We start from the raw sequence: 19,788 nt of genomic DNA, 5'->3' as shown, positions 1-19,788 counted from the left end.
CACACCAGAGGAGGTAAGCTGTGTTAATTGCCTGTCTAAAACACTGTATTGGTCTAATAAAGAGCTGAACAGCCAATAGGTAGGCAAGACCAAAGATCGGTGGGGATAGCAGGTGGAGAGAATAAATAGGAGGAGAAATTTGGGGAGAAAAGATAAAGGAACAAGGAAAAGAAGGAGAAGCCAGGCAGTGCATGCCTTTAATGCTAGCACTTGGGATGCAGAGGCAGGCAGATCTCAGTGAGTTCATGGCCAGCCTGGTATACAAAGTGAGTTCCAGCACAGCCAGGAAAGTTACAGAGAGAAACCCTGTCTCAAAAAACAAAAAACCAAAAAAAGAAAGAAAGAAAGAAAGAAAGAAAGAAAGAAAGAAAGAAAAGGAAAAAAGGAAAAGGAGAGGGGACACCAGGGGCAGCCGCCCAGCCAGCCATGGAGTAAGAGTGAAAGTAATGTATACAGAAGAAAAGGAAAAAGCCCAATCAAGAGGTAGATGGGATAATTTAAATTAAGAAAAGCTGGCTAGAAACAAGCCAAGCTTAGGCCAGGCATTCATAAGAAAGAATTAGCCTCCTTGTGATTTATTTGGGAGCTGGGTGGCAGCCCCTCCCCATAAGAGCAAAGAGTGAAAAACAACCAACTGTAGAAGACATGTCCCAGGAGGGATTAAGGTTAGAGGAGGAGGGAGGAAAGTGAGATGACCAGAACAATTGGAAGCCTTTTTTCTCCATGGCAAAGTTAATTTCCACCATGTGGATCCCAGGAATTGAACTCAGGTCATCAGGTCAGGCTTAACAGTCGCTGTCTTTTCTGGAGATCCTGTGATCCAGGTGTTCAGCAGTCACCTTCACAAACCCCGTACTGTCCCCTACACACAGGAGGATTTGGACACCACTGACATTCATTTTTAAATTATGGCATTTTAAAGGTTCATTTTGTGTGTGCTTATATGTGTACCTGTGCACCTGTGCAGGCCAGAAGCCAATACTGAGCATCTTATTTAGTCTCTCCATCTTAATTTCTTGAGACAGTCTCACACTGAACCTGGAGCTTACCTAGTAGCTAGACTGATTGGCCACTGAGCCCCAGGATTCCTCCCGTCTCTACTTCCCCAGTAGAGATACAGGTGTGTGCTACCACCCAAAGCCTCTTTATATTTATTTTTTCTGGATGCTGGGGATGCTGCAAACATGGGTCCTCATGCTTGCATGGCAAGCACTTTATTAACTGAGCCAACAACACCTCAGCTGGTAAGTGATGGCTTTGTTTGTTGTGGAATAGAATATTACTTTAACTAGGTAAAGATGTGATATATTTGTTTATGTGACAGACTATTTAACTGGGTAAAGGTGTGTTACATTTGTTTATGCTGCATCTGCTTCATTATGTAAAGATGTGTTTCTGTTTTACCTTGTCTGCCTAAGGCATCTGATTGGTCTAATATAAAGCTAAACAGCCAATAGCTAGGCAGTAGAGGGATAGACGGGGCTGGCAGGCACAGAGAAAAAGTAGGAGGAGGAAGCTAGACTCGAGTGGAGGAAAAGACCCGGAAGACAAAGGAGGAGAAGCCCGGGGCTAGTCAGTCACGGAGCAGGACATTCAGAATGAAGGGAAAGTCAAAAAGCTGAGGCAAAATGTAGAAGAGGAGAGACAGGTTAGTTTCAGTTTTTAATAAGAGCTAGTGGGACAAGCATTAAGATGTGAGCATTCATAATGAATAGTAAGTCTCCGAGTCATGATTTGGGAGCTGGTTGGTGGCCCTAAAGAAAGCCTGCTACATTTCTTTCCTTCTGCTAAGAAGCCCCATATCTGCAAGGCTGTGACTAAAGGAGACAAAATATGCTTTTTCTTCAACTGAAGTGGAAGAGCGGAAGTGTTAGAGAAGGAAGGTGTCTCACACTCATCCATCCTGTCTGCTCCTTCAGTTCTCTCTGTCTCTCTCCCACATCTCGGTTTTGACATGCCGGACCCCATCTTAGCCACCTTCCTTCCCACCTTCACCTGTCTCTTCTTCTCTTCATGTTCAATGACAAGCCCATTTCCCTAGGCGTCAGGACAACAAATGTCAGCTACCTTGGGTTAGGGAGGGTGTGCGGGATGTGGTGAGGATGGACAGTGAGTACGCTAGTAACCAGCAGCCCCCTGCTCGGAGATGCTGGGCCAGGTTGGGCCTGCACTGCGCTTACCTTATTGGTGTGGTCTTGGTAGATGATGCTGACATTCTCACTGTGGGGAAACCAGAGGAAGCGGAAGTATTCTGACTTCTTCAGGTGGCTGTCTAGGTTGTCCAGGACCTGGCACAAGAGGGAAGTAGGGGAGATGATCTTGACTGTCAACTTGATTTGATTGAGAAACACCTGGATTAGTGAAGCCCCCTGAGTGGGTCTAGGTGAGTGTCTCGAGAGATAATTAGATTGTGCTGACTCTACCAAATCAATGAGTTTCTGTTTTTTTAGTTTTTTTGAGACAGGTTTTCTCTGTGTTAATAATGCTGGCTGTTCTATAATTTGTCTTGTAGACCAGGCTGGCCTCAAACTCAGAGATCTGCCTGCTTCTGCCTCCTGAGTGCTGGGATTAAAGGTGTGAGCTGCTGCCACCACCACCACCTACCCAAGCCAAGCTATTGATGAATTCATAATATGAAGATATTATCGGAAGGTCAGAGCTAAGGCATAACTGGTCCCTGCCTGTACCCCACTTCCTCTGCGTCCTGCTGTCTACTGTGCTCTCCCTCTGTGATGGGCAGAACGCCCTGAAACTGTAAGCTTCCCCCTTTAACATGTGCCTAGCACACATTGGTGACCACCATGCAAAAGAAACTGGTACAGGAAGAGGCTCTCAGTCACAGAGAGAAGTCAATAAACCCAAGTCCAGACCTGGGCATGTTTTGGTTTATTTCAAATTGAAGAAAATACTGAAATTGTCTTAATATTACCAAATAGGAGCTGGGTGTGGTAGCATGCCTGTTTAATCCCAGCACTCAGAAGGCAGAGGTAGGTGGATTTCTGTGAGTTTGAGGTCAGCCTGGTGTACAGAGTGAGTTCCAGGACAGCTAAAGTTGGACAGACAAACCCTGTCTGTTGGTCAAAAGCTCCAGATTAAGCATCAGTACATTCTAGCTGGACTTGGAAGCAGGACAAAAGATTTAACAATGCAGCATGCAAGATTACAACCTCTCTGCTGGAACATGGTCCTAGCTACATACGCATCCCTTCCTAGCCTGCGATGGTCCTTTTCTCCTTCACCTGTAGGAGCCCCTCTGCAGCTGTTCTCATGGAGGTCAGCGATGGCCTCCTGGGATTGATCTGATTCCCTGCAGCATGCTGTGGACACCCATTCCCTGCTGCTTTGGGAACCCCACCTCTCCTCGCTAGCTAACCCCTCTGGGCTCTGCACAGCCTTCAAAGGCTCCTCTTTCACAAAAGCCCCCTTTTTCGGGGTGACGGACCCTCTCATTGATCGGTTTCCCAGGGGTTGACGTTCTCTGCCACTGCCTGACCTGTGTCTGCTAGATTCCTACGCTGATTCCCTAACTGACCTCTGCTCCTTAGGATGTGACCATGTTTAGAGACTGGGCCCAGATCTCCGCCTGTGGTGTCTTCCATGGTAAGGGAGTTCTGGCATGTCCCCCATAGGACAGGTGCCAGTCAGTGCCTGAGAACAGCTAGCTAGTCCTCATGTTTTCCCGGGGCAGATCTCTGCTCAAACCCCTTCCACACCTACAGGTCAGTAAGCCCTGAGGCTCTTCTGGGTCTTAAAGTTCACCATGTTTCTGACCAGTCTCTCTTGGGCCAAGAAAGAAAGGGTGTGTGTGTGTGAAATGAAAACCCCTCTCCCTCAGGACACCAGAGGTCCACGGGAACTGTCTGAGGGTGAGGACCCCTGGTTGGGCCCTTCATTTGTTTTCTGAGGCTGGGCAGTGGAGAGCAGAAGGCTAGTACCTCCTTGAGGGTTGAAGGGAAGGAGGTCTCCTGTAGGTGGAACTGGGGCACGCACTGCAGAGTCACAGTGAGGATGATGCCCAGACAGCCCAGGTGCACCCGGGCAGCCTGGAACACATCCACGTTGCTTGACTCGGAGCATTCCAGAACTGTCCCGTCAGCCGTCATCAGGGTCAAGGCCACCACCTGGCAGAGGAATAAGTGTCACTCTTAATAGCCTGCTCAGAACCGCGCAGCTTTCAGACTTGTACAACAGAGACCAGGCAGCTCTTACTCCCAGGAGCCACCATGGCCAGCCACACAGCTTCCTAGCTAGGTGTCTTATACTACCTGAGAGGGCATTCTGGGAACTGAGGGAGAAGTGGGTGAGCTGAACCCGGCATCAGCGCTCAACTGTGACGTCACATGGGACCCTGCTGGCCTGGCCTCTCCTCCATCATTCTGTGACCTCACAGGCAAGAAGCAGCTGACCTCCACTGCCTGGTGATACTCTGCTGCCTGGAGACACAGATCCCCAGGAGACGTGCTTCACAAGGCTGAGCGAGCACATGTGCACCCTCAGATGAGACAGCGGATTGAGATCCCAACAGCCTTACCCGGCTGTGTGGAGTCTTCCTCATCAACAGAGGACTCCTCCCACCCCAGGAAATGCACTCTCCTGCTTAGCCTCACCTGACTAGAAAGTTTGGGTTTCTGTGAGTGTTGAGGCCTTTGGTTGCAAACTGAGGGAGGTCCCCGGGGTCCCCACTTGCAGAAGGGCTTTCTCTCATGGCTATCGAGGTCCTTCTCTGTACTCTGCTACCTGCTCATTTGGATGGAAATTGCTTCTGACATGCGCAGTTGGTGTTTGGTTGCTCAGGGACAGAGGAGAGCTACAGCTGAACTAATCTGATTAACAGTGACCCAAGAGCAGAGAGGAGGAACTGACAGAAATGGGACACCGTGGCCAGCTGTGGGGACAGGGTGGCATCTTGGTATTTGTTGCACCGTTGGAGATTCAGAGCCTTGAGAAGAGCAGACCTGTGAGAGATGCTTCACGAGCATCTGAAGGCCTGTGCAGGGTGGGGCTCTGAATTAGTCACTCCTGTGACCTCAACAGGTGGCAGCCATCACTACCTAGGAAGGTAGGAGGATCAAGTGTGAAGCCTGGGACTAACCTTCCACTGTAAGCCGACGCAATACGAGAGCTGGCCACTCCTTTACCTTGAATCTGAAATGTCCCCCACAGGTGCATGTGTTAAAGTCTTGGTTGCCAGTTGATGGGTCTGGGGGAAGCCGTCAAATCATGATAGATTTGACCTCAGTGATCCACGGGTTGACTATTAGTTTGATGGAGGTTGTGAAAAAGTCAAGAGTTGGGTCTAACTAGAAGAAATATACTACTGGGGGTGTGCCCTGGAAGAACCTCTCCTGCCCTCGGTCCCTTCTTTTGCCATCCCTGGTTCCTAGCTGCTGTGTAGCAAACAGCTTTCCTGGGTCTTACTGGTCCTCTTAAACCACTGAGTAAAAATATACCTTTCCTTCTTGAAGCACATTTTTCTCAGACACTGTTATGGTATCAAAAAACGACCAATATCGTCGTCATCTGCATGACTGCGATGCAGAACCAGCCCCACCTCTTTGGTTCCAGGCCTGCTCAGTGGGCTTCCAAAGAAAAGTAACCAATAAATCCTATGCGTGTTTTAATGAGTGACCCTCTTAAATTAGTTTTACACCCTGACGACCAGCGCGGAGCAGCTGACATGACCATCTTGACATCGGTCCTAGACAGTGATACACTGGGCTCATCTCTTGGGAGTGCTGCCTATATCCCCAGAGACCACTGGGCCCCTGGGTCAGTAAGCCCGGCTTTGAGAAGGCAATGGCCATGAAGGACTTCAAGTTGACAGTGTGGAGAGTTGAAAGTGTTTGGTTTCAGAAAGGCCGTTCCTGAGGCAGGTAGCTCTGAACTGCCATTCGGCCAGACACTATTCAATGAGCTTCACACTGTGTCCTCTCCCTGTGGGTTGGGCTATCTTCGTTTTGACTGAGGATTTTGACAGCAATGTACCCAGAAGCTAGGGACCCTACCAGTGTATGCAGACCCAGGGAGAGATGGATTGAAATAAATTTTTTTAAAAATGAAGGACAGACAGATTCTGCCATAGGTTACCCCTATGCTTTTGCAGGCCCTACCTCCACTGCTACCCTGGGTAGTCCCATCCCCCGCCTGGCTCCTGGTTATAACTTCCAAAGGAGTTGGTGCCCTTTGCTCTGTGCTGCCTATGAGGATGTAGAGGGGTGGGGATGAGAGTGTCCCTTGGGATGGCTAAGACCGTGACAAACCTGGGGCTCCTTCAGGCCTGGCAAGGTTTAGGGAAGGAAGCGGCATTTCTGGGGGCACTTTCAAGTGTCTCGGGCCCATGGGGAGATGGATCTAATCTTTCATGGACCTAGGGGACTCACCTGGGTAGTCATGGACACGGGAGACTCACCTGGGTGGCCAGGATGCCATGCTTGATCCCCGTGTTATGTGTGCCAGACCCAATGACGCCAGCAATCGTCACATCGGACACTGCTCCTAGACTGTGCTCAGCAGGTGGAGCAAGGGAGACAGAGAGCAGTCAGACTTCTCAGGGAGCCCCAGATGCATCCATGCTCTCTGGGACAGAAGACCCTCTTTCTCCCTGAGAATCCCCCCATTCCCCTTCGACGGCCTAGCTTGTGGTCAGCCCATCTCTTCAGGCCTCGGTTCCCAGACCTCCATGACCAGCAGATGAGCAGGTGGGGGCATGGGCCTGTTTGCAGGGAGGCTTGACTATTTAGCCTTTGAGGTCTCTGTAGCCCAACAGGTCCCTTTACCTGCCTACCAAAGGCATCTTCTCTAAGCAGAACCACAGGTTCTGCTGAGACTCCTCTGCTCCCAATTCACTAAGGCTCGGGTACCTCTCTGGTTCTAAACACACAGCTATCCCAGCAGGTCTGGGTAGGTGAGTCTCCCACCCGTCCTACTTGGAACCCACACAACTTCCTCAGGGCTCTAGGACAAAGCTAAGCTCCTTTTGACTCGGGGTCCAGGCTCAGAGTCATGCTAAATTTAGGGTCCCCTGAAGTCTTTCGGTCCCCTCAACACTGCTGTTGAACCTCCTTCCTGTACAGTACTGGTCAGTATCTGTATCTACCCACCCCTTGCTGGAGCTCCTGTTAGGTGGGTCTGGGTTTCCTTTGTCTTTACTTCTCCAGAGCCTAAACATGGCCTATACATGGTGATCACCCTATAAATACCCTAGCCATCCTGACCTTGGGAGAGAGGTGGGGACAAGGGTTTCCATAGTATAGAATTGTGGGACCTGTGCTAGGAAGGTGAGGTGAGCCGACCCCAACACTGGAAGATCAACCCCAGATTTCCACAGAGTTAATTCCAGTTGCAGTGAGATTTCTACACCACTGTTCAGACATCTGGCGGTACTTTCTCAGAGTTACCCTGTTAGCTGCATTCGACTGCTGTGCTAATGGTAACCCTAGGACTAAGGTGAACAAGGACAAAGGCATTTGGATAGAAGGACCAGAAGGCCATGGCATGAAGGGCCACCTTGTTTTTCTGTCCCTCCCAGGGCTGTTTTACCTGTCTTTGTGTATTGGGCTCTGTAGCTGTAAAGTGCCAATTTTTGGAAAGACTCAATCCTCAGTTGCCTTATCCTGGTTCAAGACCATTGACCAATGCTCAAAACTCTGCTAAACTTGGACCTTTCCCCCCCCCCCCTTAACTCATGGGGCATGACGAGTAAAGCCATCCCAAGTGGGAAGGGCAGAGCTCTGAGGAAGGGGTACACCCCAAGAAGTGTGACTGTCTCACTGCCAGATCCTTGAGTGTGGGGGCCCAGAGCAAGGAGGGGAGAGGCAGCTCTGGCCCAGTGGGGGCCGGAGGAGGGGCTCTTACTTGGACATGGCCAAGCCATGCTTGTCCAGCTGTAGATGCAGGTCAGCCAGGAGGATACCAGCTTCTACCTTCACCTGCTTCTTCTTCGTGTCCACCTGCCAGAAATAGCACTGGCTGGGAGGAGCTAGGCTACATTCGGGCCCTTGGTCCCCAGTCAGACCCCTCTGGAATGTGAGTATGGCTATCCTAGCCTGCGGTCAGCTTGAGCCACTTTTCAATCTGAATGGGGGTACTGAGCCCAAGAATGCTGGGACACTAAGGAAAAGTTTGTCTTCGAAACAGAATCTTATTATGGAGCCCCAGTTGGCCTCAAAGGTGCAATCCTCTTGTACCAGCCTTCCAAGCAGAGGGATTACAGATCGCGCCTCAGACCCTTGCTTCTGGTCTCACAAAGTCAGCTCTTTATTTAGTTTTGTAAGTGGAATCCGGGCCTTTGCACATGCTGGGCTCTTGACTGAGCCTCCCTTTAGGCCTTCAGGGATGTCCGTGGAACTGCTCTTTTCACAGGCAAAGGGAACGAGAGCCAGAGAAGCGAAGAGCTTTGTTCTGGGACTCTTGGGCTAGGATGGGGGCTGGGCCACACCCACGCTCCTCACCTTGTCCACACTGGGAAGGTGTGGACAGGGTCTGTTGCCACAGGGCCTGGTCATGCTATTTGGAGGACAAAGTCTCAGGATGCTCTCATTCCAAAGACCTGGGCAATGGCTAACTGTGGGATCCTGAGATCTGACGGCAGCCAGGGGCTATACCAAGATCCAAGGTCATGCAAACAGAAAAGTTGGTGGCAGAGCTGGGACGAGGATCCAAACCAGCCCAACCACGAAGTGCTTGCTCGTACAGCCACCCTGGGCCCAGAGCTTGGAAAATCAATTGCTGAAGTCCAGTTCTCACTAATTAGCAATCAGAGTTAATTACTGCCATGACGGCTGTTCGCTAAGAGACAGAGCCTGCCAGTCTGAGCAAATACGGGCACGGGATAGAAACCTAGGTCATCGCTAGCTGGCTGCGGGGAAGGGAGAGAATTCTGTGGAATTGAGCTCAGGGGAAGCCGGTCCTGGCAGGTGAGGACTGAAGTCCTATGCATATGTTTCTGGGATCCCATGTCCCTAGTAGGCAAACTGCACGGACAATATTGCAATAGGAAGCTAGTGGCAGTTCTGAGTCTGGGTCTAGCTTTGCTGTTGTTTGCTCTGTGACCACAGGCAAGTCACTGCCTGTCTCTGATCTTCATGTCTCTTTGTAAGCCTAGTTCAGTGTGGCTTTGGGTTCTTGTGGAGTAGTCACTGTGATGCTACTCTCTGAGAGTCTGTTTCTCCTCACCTCTTTGAAAGAGGTGGAATAAAGACTACAGTAAGAGAAGGGATGGCCATCTTCTCTGTGGCCAGGCCAGGCAGACCTGACGAGTAGCCTGAGCAAGCCCAGGGACGGCCAGGGATCAGGGTGTCGCTCTGGGGACCCAGAGCAGGAAGAGGCTGAGGACTAAGGCCAAGACTGGGACAGCATGGAGTCTGGGACACAGGCTGAAGCTATCAGCTTAGGAACAGCTGGGGAGAAGAGCCACAGGCCCCAGTACCTGCAGAACCCGGTTCATCTTGCCCATGTGGATCATGAAGCCATCAGTGCAGGCGATGTCTGAAGGGGAGTGGCCACCGCCCACCACCTTCACTCTCTTGTTCTGCTGCCGAGCCAGGGCCAGCACCTGCCAAGACAAGGTCAGTCAGGACTTGCTCAGAGAGGAAACCGGGAGCTCCTCGGGGCCAGGTGTAGTCTGCAGCAGGAGGGAAGAAGTTGAAGAGTGAACCTTTGGCATTAGTGGACCCGGCCTGGTTCCAGAGAGCCAGAGAGATGGGCTTCGAGGTAAGCTGGGACTAATACATCTCAGAAACTGTCGTCTTAGGTAGCTATGCCAAAAGCACACTCCTGGTTCCCTCCCTCATCCCTCAATTGCCACCAAAGTCAGTTTGCTTTCCAGCTTCTCATCTATTCCTGGTGCTTCTTTCTCGCCTCTTAGGGTACAGCCCTCAATCCCTTCACTAGTGTCCTTCCCCGGCAACCCTGATTCTTCTCAGAAAGTCATCTTAGATATGAGTGTAAGTGTGTATCTATGCATGTGTGTTTATGTATGTGCACAAGCACTCATGCATATATGTATAGGTGTTCAACCCCATGCATATATATGTGCATGTCCATAGATGTGCATATGTATGCACAGGCCTACATGCATATATATGCATAAATGTGCATTTGTAACAGGTATCTATGCACAGGTCTGTTTGTGTGTCTGTGTATAGATGTATGTATATATGTGTGTGTATGTATATCTTGTGCAGATAGATGCATATGCATGCAGACCTATGTATATGCTTATGCATATGTATGTACACATTCATATGCATATGCACACACAGGCATGCATGAATACGTGCACATGTGTGTGCATGCCCGTGCACAAGGTTTTGCATGGAGTTCATTGCAGAAGTCTGAGATGGGAGTACAGACATGGCTGCTTTTGGCACATCGCTGTGCACACCTTGTGGTGGGCATCTAAATTACAGCTGGCTGCTGGGCAGACCTGAAGGCGGGGGTGGGGGGGGAAGCAGGAAGAGGAGCTTAGTGTTTACCTAAGTGGGACAGCAGTTAGGGACTGTGGTGGGCTTAGACCAGGAAGCCCCCCACTGACCTCTGTTCCAGGGCCAGGACTGTGGCTGCAGACTGGGCAGCCCATGTGGTGTTGGACCCACCTCTCTGACCTCCTCCACTGATGTGGGCTGGTAATACATCTCTGGGCAGCAGCCATAGGTCTTCGCCCAGTTTTGGAACTGGAACCCTTTGCATCCATGGACCTGTACCAGGAAGAAAGCCAGGTCTCAACTGGTGAGCAGCCACTCTGCCCTAATTGTAGGCTGTCACATCACCAACCCCACATCCCACACACAAAGAGGGGAGGACGCAGCCACAGCCAGAGCCCCGGCTCCCTTTGGTTGCCAAGGTTCTTAGGTCAGGGCCACTTAGGAAGATCAAACGGGTGGCGGCTGCTCTGAAGCTGGCGTCCCACACAGGGTTTCCTGGTGTTATCTTGTGATTCCCTCCTGATCAGACAGAAGGGAATTCGGCCCATTCTGAGGCCAAGGGGTTGGCTCGGGTCAAACAACAAGGGAAACCTGATAAACCAGACCTCAGGTCATTCCCTACTCCAGGCATTTTGAGGGCTTAGCAGATAAGAGTGCTGGAGGCCAGGGGCTGCAGGGAAAGAGTAGGAAGAGGTGGGCCAGGAGACAAGGGCTGGGACGTGGCTTTTCTAGCAGGGTGTGTCTCAGGGGCTAAAAGGCAATATCATCTTCTTGACCTCCAGCCTGGGAATCAGAATCCCGTTGCACACCTCTGTATAGCCAGTCAGACACTGTATAGCTGGGTCTTCTATATGTCATCTCTTATTAGATCTTATAATAATGTCACCAAATAGAGGATATTAGTCCTCTTTCAGCTGCCCAAAAATCAAGGCTCAGAGAGGTGAAAGGGTCTTCCCCAAGTTTGCAGAGACCCAATTGAAGGCGTTAAGAGTCCAACCTAGGCTTTCTACCTCCTTTAATGCCCCAACAGTTCCCCCAAGAGCACTTGGAGGATCCCCATGGCCCCTCCCATGACTCCAGCCTCGGCCTGACTTTGCCACCCTGCACCTGTCTCACAGGTGCACACTCCCACACCTGACTCACACAGGTGCTGCCTGGACACAGCTGGCTCACACAGGTGCCGCCTGGACACAGCTGGCTCACTGGCTCACACAGGTGCCTCCTGGACACAGCTGACCTGATCTATTAGCTGCATCATGGGTCCCCGCCATTCCTACCATGGTTCCAGTAGTCTGTGGTGTCAGACGACTTGAAGTGTTCCCAGGAGAGTCGAACAAAGCCCTAGGCAGTAGGGGCAGTGGTCAGGCAACCTCAGCTCTGGGTTACCTCAGTCAGAATGGGACTGGTGGATTGGTCACCAATGCGTTTGGCCCGTGGCAGGTAAACAGTGCCGAGTGGGCTCCTCCCCCTGCAAAATCCAGACAATCCCTGTAAATAGTATCTAGGCCCTGCCCCCTGCCTGGATGCTCCCAGGAAGGCTGAAAGATAGACATTCAACCGCAGCTGCTGTGATCCTAAAACCCACAGCCTGAGTTCTGCACCCAGCCTTGGGGGTTCAGAGCCAAAGACACCAATCCCCGCTCCCAGGCTCAGAACAAGACTGACTGCCTAGGTATCTGGCTTTGACACAGCCAAACGGGCCCTTCAAAGCCAGGTCCCTATGCAGCCCTGGTACTGAGCCCCCCTGAAACTGCTCCCCGCTTCCATGCTGACCTATGATGGTTGTGGGATGAGATTGCTGAATGGTAGTCTATGGCATTTGGAGTCTAACTGGCATCCTACTGAAGCAGACCCTCAAAGGCTGTTTGGGTTAAAACTCACAGATCCCTCACTTGGACCCACAAGGTGACTAAAGGCAGGACGGGAGCCTGACTCCTCTGCCCTTGTTGTGTCTCACCTTTCCCTAAGATGTGGAGATAAGTCATTGTCCTTAGAGCCACCATGGATTCTTTTCATTTACTTTGGTTGTTTTTGGAGACAGGATTTCTCTGTGTGGTTTTGACTGTCCTGGAAGACACTCTGTAGACCAAGCTGGCCTTGAACTCAGAGATCCACCTGCCTCTGCCTCAGGTGCTGGGATTAAAGGCGTGGGCCACCACGCGCAGCTACCTTGGATTCTAAGAACAGCACTACCTCACAGCACAGACCACCCTCCAAATTAGGGCTCTTATCCACAAAGGTGAGGCTGTGCCCTGGAGCCCAAGGGCTCATCTCTGGAGAACTCAGTGTCTGGTGTGGAGGGCAAAAATGCCTCTTACACACAGATAAGCACTGGAAGAGCCAGGAAAGTCAAACCTGTGGTTTGCCTCTGCAAGGGAATGACGGGCTTTGCTGTTCTTTCTGGGGTGCCAGGAATGGCGTAGTTCACAACCTGGGGATCCTTTTCTGTCCAATGAGACGGGCCTATGCTGAATCTCCCAGAATTGATGGTTTTACTTATCCCTGACCCTTTCCCCCCTAAAAAAAAATTTTTTTTTTTTGGTTTTTCGAGACAGGGTTTTTCTATGTAACAGTCCTAGCTGTCCTGGAACTAGCTCTTGTATATCAGGCTGGCCTCGAACTCACAGAGATCCGCCTGCCTCTGCCTCCCGAGTGTTGGGATTAAAGGCATGCACCACCACTGCCCGTCATTTATTTATTATTTTTATTTTATGTGCCTTGGTGTTTCATCTGCATGTACATCTGCGTGAAGGTGTCGGATCCCCTGGAACTGGAGTTATAGACAATTGTGAGTTGCCATGTGGGTGCTGGGAATTGAATCCAGGTCCTCTAGAAGAGTAACCAAAGCTTTTCACCACTGAGCCATCTCTCCGGCCCATCCCCCTGAATCTAGAGCATCGCTTTTAGACAATAAAACCCTCGGTGACTTCTGTGTTATCATAGGGCTAGACTAATCCTGACACCACAGGTGTCATGTCTACTTCAGTCATGTTCCCTAGACTCTTACCCTGAACATTGTTTCTCAGTCCACAGGAACCCATCATACCGGTGAAGCCACAGTACTTTGCAAAGAGCTTTAATGTAAACATGTCCTCAAGCAGGACGGTGATGCACACCTTTAATCCCAACATTCGGGAGTCAGAGGCTGGCAAATCTCTGTAAATTCGAGGCCAGCCTGGTCTACAGAGTGAGTTCCAGGCTCCAAAGCTACACAGAGAAATCCTGTTTGGAAAAACAAACAAAACAAGACAAGACAAAACAAACAAACCAAAAAAACCCAAAACAAAAACAAACATGTCTTCGATAGTTGTGTCCTTGGGACTGAGTTAATTGTTGTCTGAATACTGCTTTTCCAAAATTTTGCTTTGGTAAAGGCTAAAGTAAAATCTGGGCCAGACGGGCTGGGCCAAGTTTCTAACCTAACCCTAATTGTCTTTTCCCTGCCTGCTGTAAAGCCTGCAGGAGAATCACCACAGTGGGCACCTCAACACGGGACACATGACCCTGGGAGAAGCTAAGAAAAATTTCCTTCAAATAGAAATGAGGTTTAGGAAACTTGGTTCTTTCACCCAAGGGGTCGAGACTGTAAGCGAGAGAGTGGAAACTGATGCAGTTCTGCTCGGTCCTTTGAGACAAAGCCCGTTGTGCAATTATTGAGATATCCATTAAGAACCAAAGGAGCAAAATATTCAGTGCTATAGCTCCACAGTGTTCTAAGGATAGCCCATCCAAGAGAAGATAAAAATTCCGTGTAATTATTTTGCAAACTGGAGTACGGTAATGTTTTGCTTGGAACCTCTCAGGAAACAAAAAAAGGAAGAAAAAGGAGAGAGAAAATTCTCCGCCACAGATCTTGGCAGGTCTTGGCAGGATGGGCCAAATGGTGACCAGCCTTGTCAGTGGTCACAGAGCCACAGTGGGGCTGTCTCCCTTCTGGGTGAACTGGTGGGAACTCACCGTCTCTTGCAGCCTCTTTTTGGCCTCTGAGCTCTGGAGGAGCAGAGTGAATTCCAAGGACTGGCCCGTGGACTCCAGCATCAAGACATGAGCTAGCTTGGTTACTTCAGAACTTAGAGTTTGTATTTGTTTGCTTAATTTTTGTTTAAATGTTTTTGGTTTTTGCCCATAGCAGGAAATAACTCAATACGGTCCCTTAATGGGAAAAACCTGAAAACAAGTTCAACTCCTAGGACAGAAAGCAATCATGAAGCCGGGCGGTGGTGGCGCATGCCTTTAATCCCAGCACTCGGGAGGCAGAGGCAGGCGGATCTCTGTGAGTTCGAGATCAGCCTGGTCTACAAGAGCTGTAGAACAAGAGTTCCAGAACAGGCTCTAAAGCTACAGAGAAACCCTGTCTCGAAAAACCAAAAAGAAAAAAAAAAAAAAAAAAAAAAAAAAAGTTAAGAAAGAAAGCAAGCACGCAATCACGATCAGGCATAACACAGTCAGCCAACGCTGTTTAAATTTCCAGAGGTATTAGCCAGCATTATATGGAAGATAGTCTTTTCTCCTGCTTATCTAATCAATGCTTAAAGGCTCAACTTTCACGGTAAGAGCAAAATCTAAAATTTCAGATCACCATTGGGTGCGTTCTTATCTGCTATCACTCCTGAGGAGTTAGATCTGCTTTTATGTCGCTTTCTGGAAATTCTCAGTTAAATTATGCAATAAATATAATGTCTAAAGTGGAGTAAGTTATTAATCTATTAAATAATGCAGTTGCTAAAGCAATAACTCATAGAAATAATCCCTTACTGGTAATGACCATTATTGGTTTCATACTGATAATTAATCAGCAGGTTGTATTATCAAACTACTTGGGATTTACAGAAAATTATCCAAACACTTCCCTGTATTAATCAGGGTTCTCTAGATTCACAGACCTTACAGAATGGATGTCTCTCTCTCTCTCATATATATATGGAAATTCATGGGAATGACTTACTAATCCAACAATGGCTGGCTATGAATGGAAAATCTCAGCAGTTGTGCGTGGCTGGGTGTCTCAGCTGGTCTCCTCTGTATGCTGGAATCTGGAAGAAGTCTCCCCAATGCCAGTGATGGATGGATGTACTGACGAGGCAAGGGCAGGCAGGCGAAGAATGAACCCTTCCTTCTCTCACTGTCCTTATACAGACTCTCAGCAGAAGGTGTGGCCTTCCAGCCTCAAGGTCTGGATTAAAGGGGTGTGTCTTCCCGTGACTAGCTCCAGACCAAAGGTGTGTTCCCCCAGCCTCAAGATCCAGAACAAAAGCATGTTGTCTTCTCACCTCAAGATCTGGATCCCAGGTGGGCCCTCCATTTCTGAATTGTAGCTCATTTCTGATATAGTCAAGTTGACAACCAAGAGCAGCCACCGTGTTCCCTCTTAAATTTTTTTTTTTTTTTTTTTGGTTTTTCAGGCTGGTCTCGAACTCACAGATATCCGCCTGCCTCTGCCTCCCAAGTGCTAGGATTAAAGGCGTGCGCCACCACCGCCCGGCCCCTCTTAAAATTTCTAAAGATAGCCGGGCAGTGGTGGCAAGTGCCTTTAATCCCAGGCTGGGAGGCTGGTGGATCTCTGTGAGTTCAAGGCCAGCATGGTCAACAGAGCAAGTTCCAGTATTGGCTCCAGGAGAAACCCTGTCTTGGAAAACAAACAAACAAACAAAAACAAAAAAAGAAAAAAGAAAAGAAAAAAAAGATTTTTTTTAAAGAAATCCATGGTTATTGCCTAAAATTACATCTAAAAATACTATAGTTTTCGGATTTTCAATCTAAAAAAAGATTGCTTTTGTAGCTAACTCTTTGAAAAGACAAGGAACATATACACGAATTCCACGTGTCCCACAAAGATTGTACCCATCCCAGGTGATACAACTCAAGAATCTAAGCTCGCTACAGTCAATCAGCTTTTATTAGATGTTTCTCAGCCATTGGCTATTTTACCTGACTCTGCTGTTTGTGTAAATTTGGATGGTCTTCTATTGGATGGACTAAGGAAGAATCAGCGCCTTCCAGTCATGATGGGTAGCTTTGCACCCCCAGTCTGCTCATGGCACCCAAAATGGCTATCCTGAAGGGAGACGGAGGCTCAGCATTAGCTGACCTCACATGTAAATCTGAGGGACATGAAGGACGGAGATGCACTGAGAATGGAAATGGACCTAGCTCAAGAGAAATGAATATTGCAGAAGAATTGTAAGTGTAGAAAGGCATAGAGGGAGGAAACATTTTGAAGGAGGCGCCTGAGGATGGAGTCTACTTAACAGGGCGTTGCAATGAATGGGGCGTGAAGGGTTTGGAGATAGAACTGGGAAGAAGACAAAAGTGGAAAAGAGGCTTAATGTGTTCTTTCAGCTGTTTCCTTGTAATAATAATAATAATAATAATAATAATAATAATAATAATAATAATAAATAAAGACAATCTCACTGAAACATGACAGTGACACTGAACTTCTGGCACCTCTGTCTCTAGAAAATGCTAGCAGGGAAAGCCTGCCTAGGAGGAAAGCCAGGAACAGCTGTGGCTGCCATTGGTAAAAGGTAGCACCTATAAAATTTCTTAGTCTTAACGAACCCTCTGTTTATTATTTCTATCTTATTTTTAGACTAAGTAGACGATGGCAAGTTTCCAAGATATTTTGGATTGGAATGGATTTTTGTATGGTAAATTCCAAAGGTTGTAAAAGTATACTCAGGTTAGCAATTAACTTAGCGATGTGTGCCTGAAACTGTAAAACCCTAATCCTACAAAAACTTCTAACTTGTTGTAAACTGTTACCTTAAAAAGGATCAAATTCTTTAATGTGCTCAAAGCTAAATTTGTAGTCATACTAAGTATAAATATGATTTCATTTAAAAAGACAATCTTTGGACTTCTATATATGTTTTCAAGGATACCCGGAAGACAGGCTTGGGGTCCTTGTGACACCAGGATCTTACTCTACCCTAAGGATCCCCAGTCCTCATGATTTCTGATAAGTGAATTCAGACAATAGCCACAGAACATAATGCAGAAGACAGACAGAAATAACTCGATGAGTTCTTGAGGGTGACATTGGGCAATGGCCAAGGAACTTCTCATGGTGATGGACAGTGCCCAAAGGCACCATTGTGCTGACCATCAGACTTAGGTAGTTGCTATTTATTTCTAAAACTTTCTGGGATAGACAGCTTTACTGAGAGATGGTTTTTTGCCCAGGTGGTTGACAGTCTCATTTGGACCAACTCTTAAGGGCAGAGGCAGTGGAACACCTTTGTTATTTTCTGGGAAGCCCTGGCTAGATTGGCATCTCAGTTCAGAATGTTGTGTTTCCACCCAGAACCAGAGAGATACTCATGCTCCATCCTTTGACCAGTTATCAAGGACCTGCTTCTGCCGTTATCCAAGCTGCTGCTGAGGAAGGGGAGTCCCGAGGGTGGCTAGACAAACCGGCTAACTTGTTTCTAAAAGCCCCTGGCACATCAGTTACTCTGCTACCCCCCTCCCCAAACCCAGTCCCTCCAAGTTCAAGCCAAGTTTGTCCTGCTTCGTCTTCCACAATTTCTCTTTCAGCTGGAGTTAGGTCGAGATCTTCTTTTTGACGAACTGAGTCTTTCTGAGTCTAGTGCCATGGCACAGGCCTGGGAAATCTTGTAGCCTGGATCTGTTTGTGGGTTCCCTGCCTCCTCTGCCCAGGTTTTCTGAACCAGTTCCAGGGCAAAAGCTTTCTGGCTAATGGCCCACAGTGCGATGTTCCCTCCCCAATGGAAGCCAGTCGCATCAATGGTATAAAATTCTTTTATTGGAAAAGAAAATGAAAGTGCATTGAAAGTCAGCAAAAATGGTGTACATCACTTAATTTGATGTGTGTTATCCTCAGTGTGATGGAGGGCCAATGTTTATGGAATATTTCTTCCTGTAGGGGAGACTCAGCTTGTTAGATAATAACTGCTACAACTTAGTTTTTTTCCAAACATTCATTGACAAGAAAATCGATGTTGGTGGTTCAGAGTTTACCAAAGGGCTGGGGTCATGACCTCTCTCAGGATTGCTAACCCAGAAGAACAGAATCTTCCGTATCATGTGCTCTGTAACAGAACACATCTCCTTGGAATGGTCATGCTTTCACGGTACACATTTAGAAGGGAGGGTAGTGCTTTGGGGTCTGGGTGTAGCACTCCTGGCAGGAATGAGGCTATTCTAAAGAGATACACTTGTACCCCTCTCTTTGACAATCAGATATTGGAACAATGGACCCCAAGGAACTGGAATCCCCCTCCCCCAGGAATCCCATGAAGGGGTACAGGAAGGCTGAATTTCAAGTCTCCACCAGAGAGGATCTTCTCTCCCTGGATGAGTCCTGCCAGTTGTCAGTCCGCCTTTCTTGAAATGCGGTTGTTACTCCTTATGGTCTGGCACAGTTTTTCAGGTTACGCCTTGCCCTCAGTGACTCTGCTTTGTAAGTAATGGCTGGCTCTGTTTGAGCATGGAGGATGGCTACACTGAGCTGGCCAGATGAACAACACCGTGGGTCCCTAGCCGAGCATCAGAAACTGGCGACTGAACTCCTAAAAGCAGAAATGCTGCCATCTTATGCATTTATCCCAGTGGATTGGGCCCACATGATGAGTACATGGGTTATTAAATTCATATTAATAAAACCAAGCCTGAGAACCTCTTGAACACCAGACTGAGTACAGGGCACAGCTTCCCCAGACCCCATAAAGAGGTGGACATCTAACACAGAGACAGTGACAAACCCCATTGACTTCATCAAACCATCCAACGCATGCATCAGGGCCCCAACAGGCAGACAGTTCCTTGACAACAGGCAGACAGCTCCTAGACAACAGGCAGACAGTTCCTTGACAACAGGCAGACAGTTCCTAGACAACAGGCAGACAGCTTCTAGACAACAGGAAGACAGCCCACCAAGATATGGCTTATAATACTGCCTGTCACCTCTATTGCCTCCAGCACATGTTGCTTCTGCAGGTCAGCTCTGACCATGCAGCCTGGTTCTATAGCTCTGCAGCAGCAGCAACAGCCACAGACCCTAAGCTTGGTTTGTTACCTTATTCTTGAGGAGATTCTCTGGGCATCCCTATGAATTTTTGCATCTCAGGCCCCTTTGAGACTCCGAAGGCTGTGCTAGAGCCTCTTTAGCCTCCGTAGTCATAACTTACACTAAATACATGTGTATATGTAGATACAGATATTTGCCATGTAATATGAAATGTGTACTCTGAGAGTTAGGCACACGCCTTTAATCCCAGCACTCGGGAGGCAGAGGCAGGAGGATCTCTGGGAGTTCGAGGCCAGTCTGGTCTACAAGAGCTAGTTCCAGGACAGGCACCAGAGCTACAGAGAAACCCTGTCTCGAAAAACCAAAAAAAAA

General features: G+C 48.5%; 1 protein-coding gene across 1 annotated transcript in view; it reads right to left on the bottom strand.

Annotated features, from left to right (window-relative positions):
- LOC101993440 (L-gulonolactone oxidase) overlaps positions 1 to 15,538 on the bottom strand; it is a 21,061-nt gene extending 5,523 nt beyond the window's left edge. The window contains exons 1-9 of the mRNA XM_005355550.2: positions 15,370 to 15,538; positions 11,702 to 11,892; positions 10,596 to 10,697; positions 9,428 to 9,553; positions 7,855 to 7,949; positions 6,410 to 6,500; positions 3,936 to 4,121; positions 2,181 to 2,288; positions 1,964 to 2,037 (exon numbers count right to left, since the gene is read on the bottom strand). Coding sequence (XP_005355607.1) covers positions 1,964 to 2,037; positions 2,181 to 2,288; positions 3,936 to 4,121; positions 6,410 to 6,500; positions 7,855 to 7,949; positions 9,428 to 9,553; positions 10,596 to 10,697; positions 11,702 to 11,704 — 785 coding nt within the window. The 5' untranslated portion in view covers positions 11,705 to 11,892; positions 15,370 to 15,538. The remainder of the gene's footprint in view (positions 1 to 1,963; positions 2,038 to 2,180; positions 2,289 to 3,935; positions 4,122 to 6,409; positions 6,501 to 7,854; positions 7,950 to 9,427; positions 9,554 to 10,595; positions 10,698 to 11,701; positions 11,893 to 15,369) is intronic.
- Between the last annotated feature and the right edge of the window lie 4,250 nt (positions 15,539 to 19,788).

Source organism: Microtus ochrogaster, chromosome 17 (genome assembly GCF_000317375.1).
Source record: "Microtus ochrogaster isolate Prairie Vole_2 chromosome 17, MicOch1.0, whole genome shotgun sequence".
Taxonomy (NCBI): Eukaryota; Metazoa; Chordata; class Mammalia; order Rodentia; family Cricetidae; genus Microtus; species Microtus ochrogaster.
Note: the sequence above shows the minus strand (reverse complement) of the source record. Positions and strands in the feature narration are given on the sequence as shown.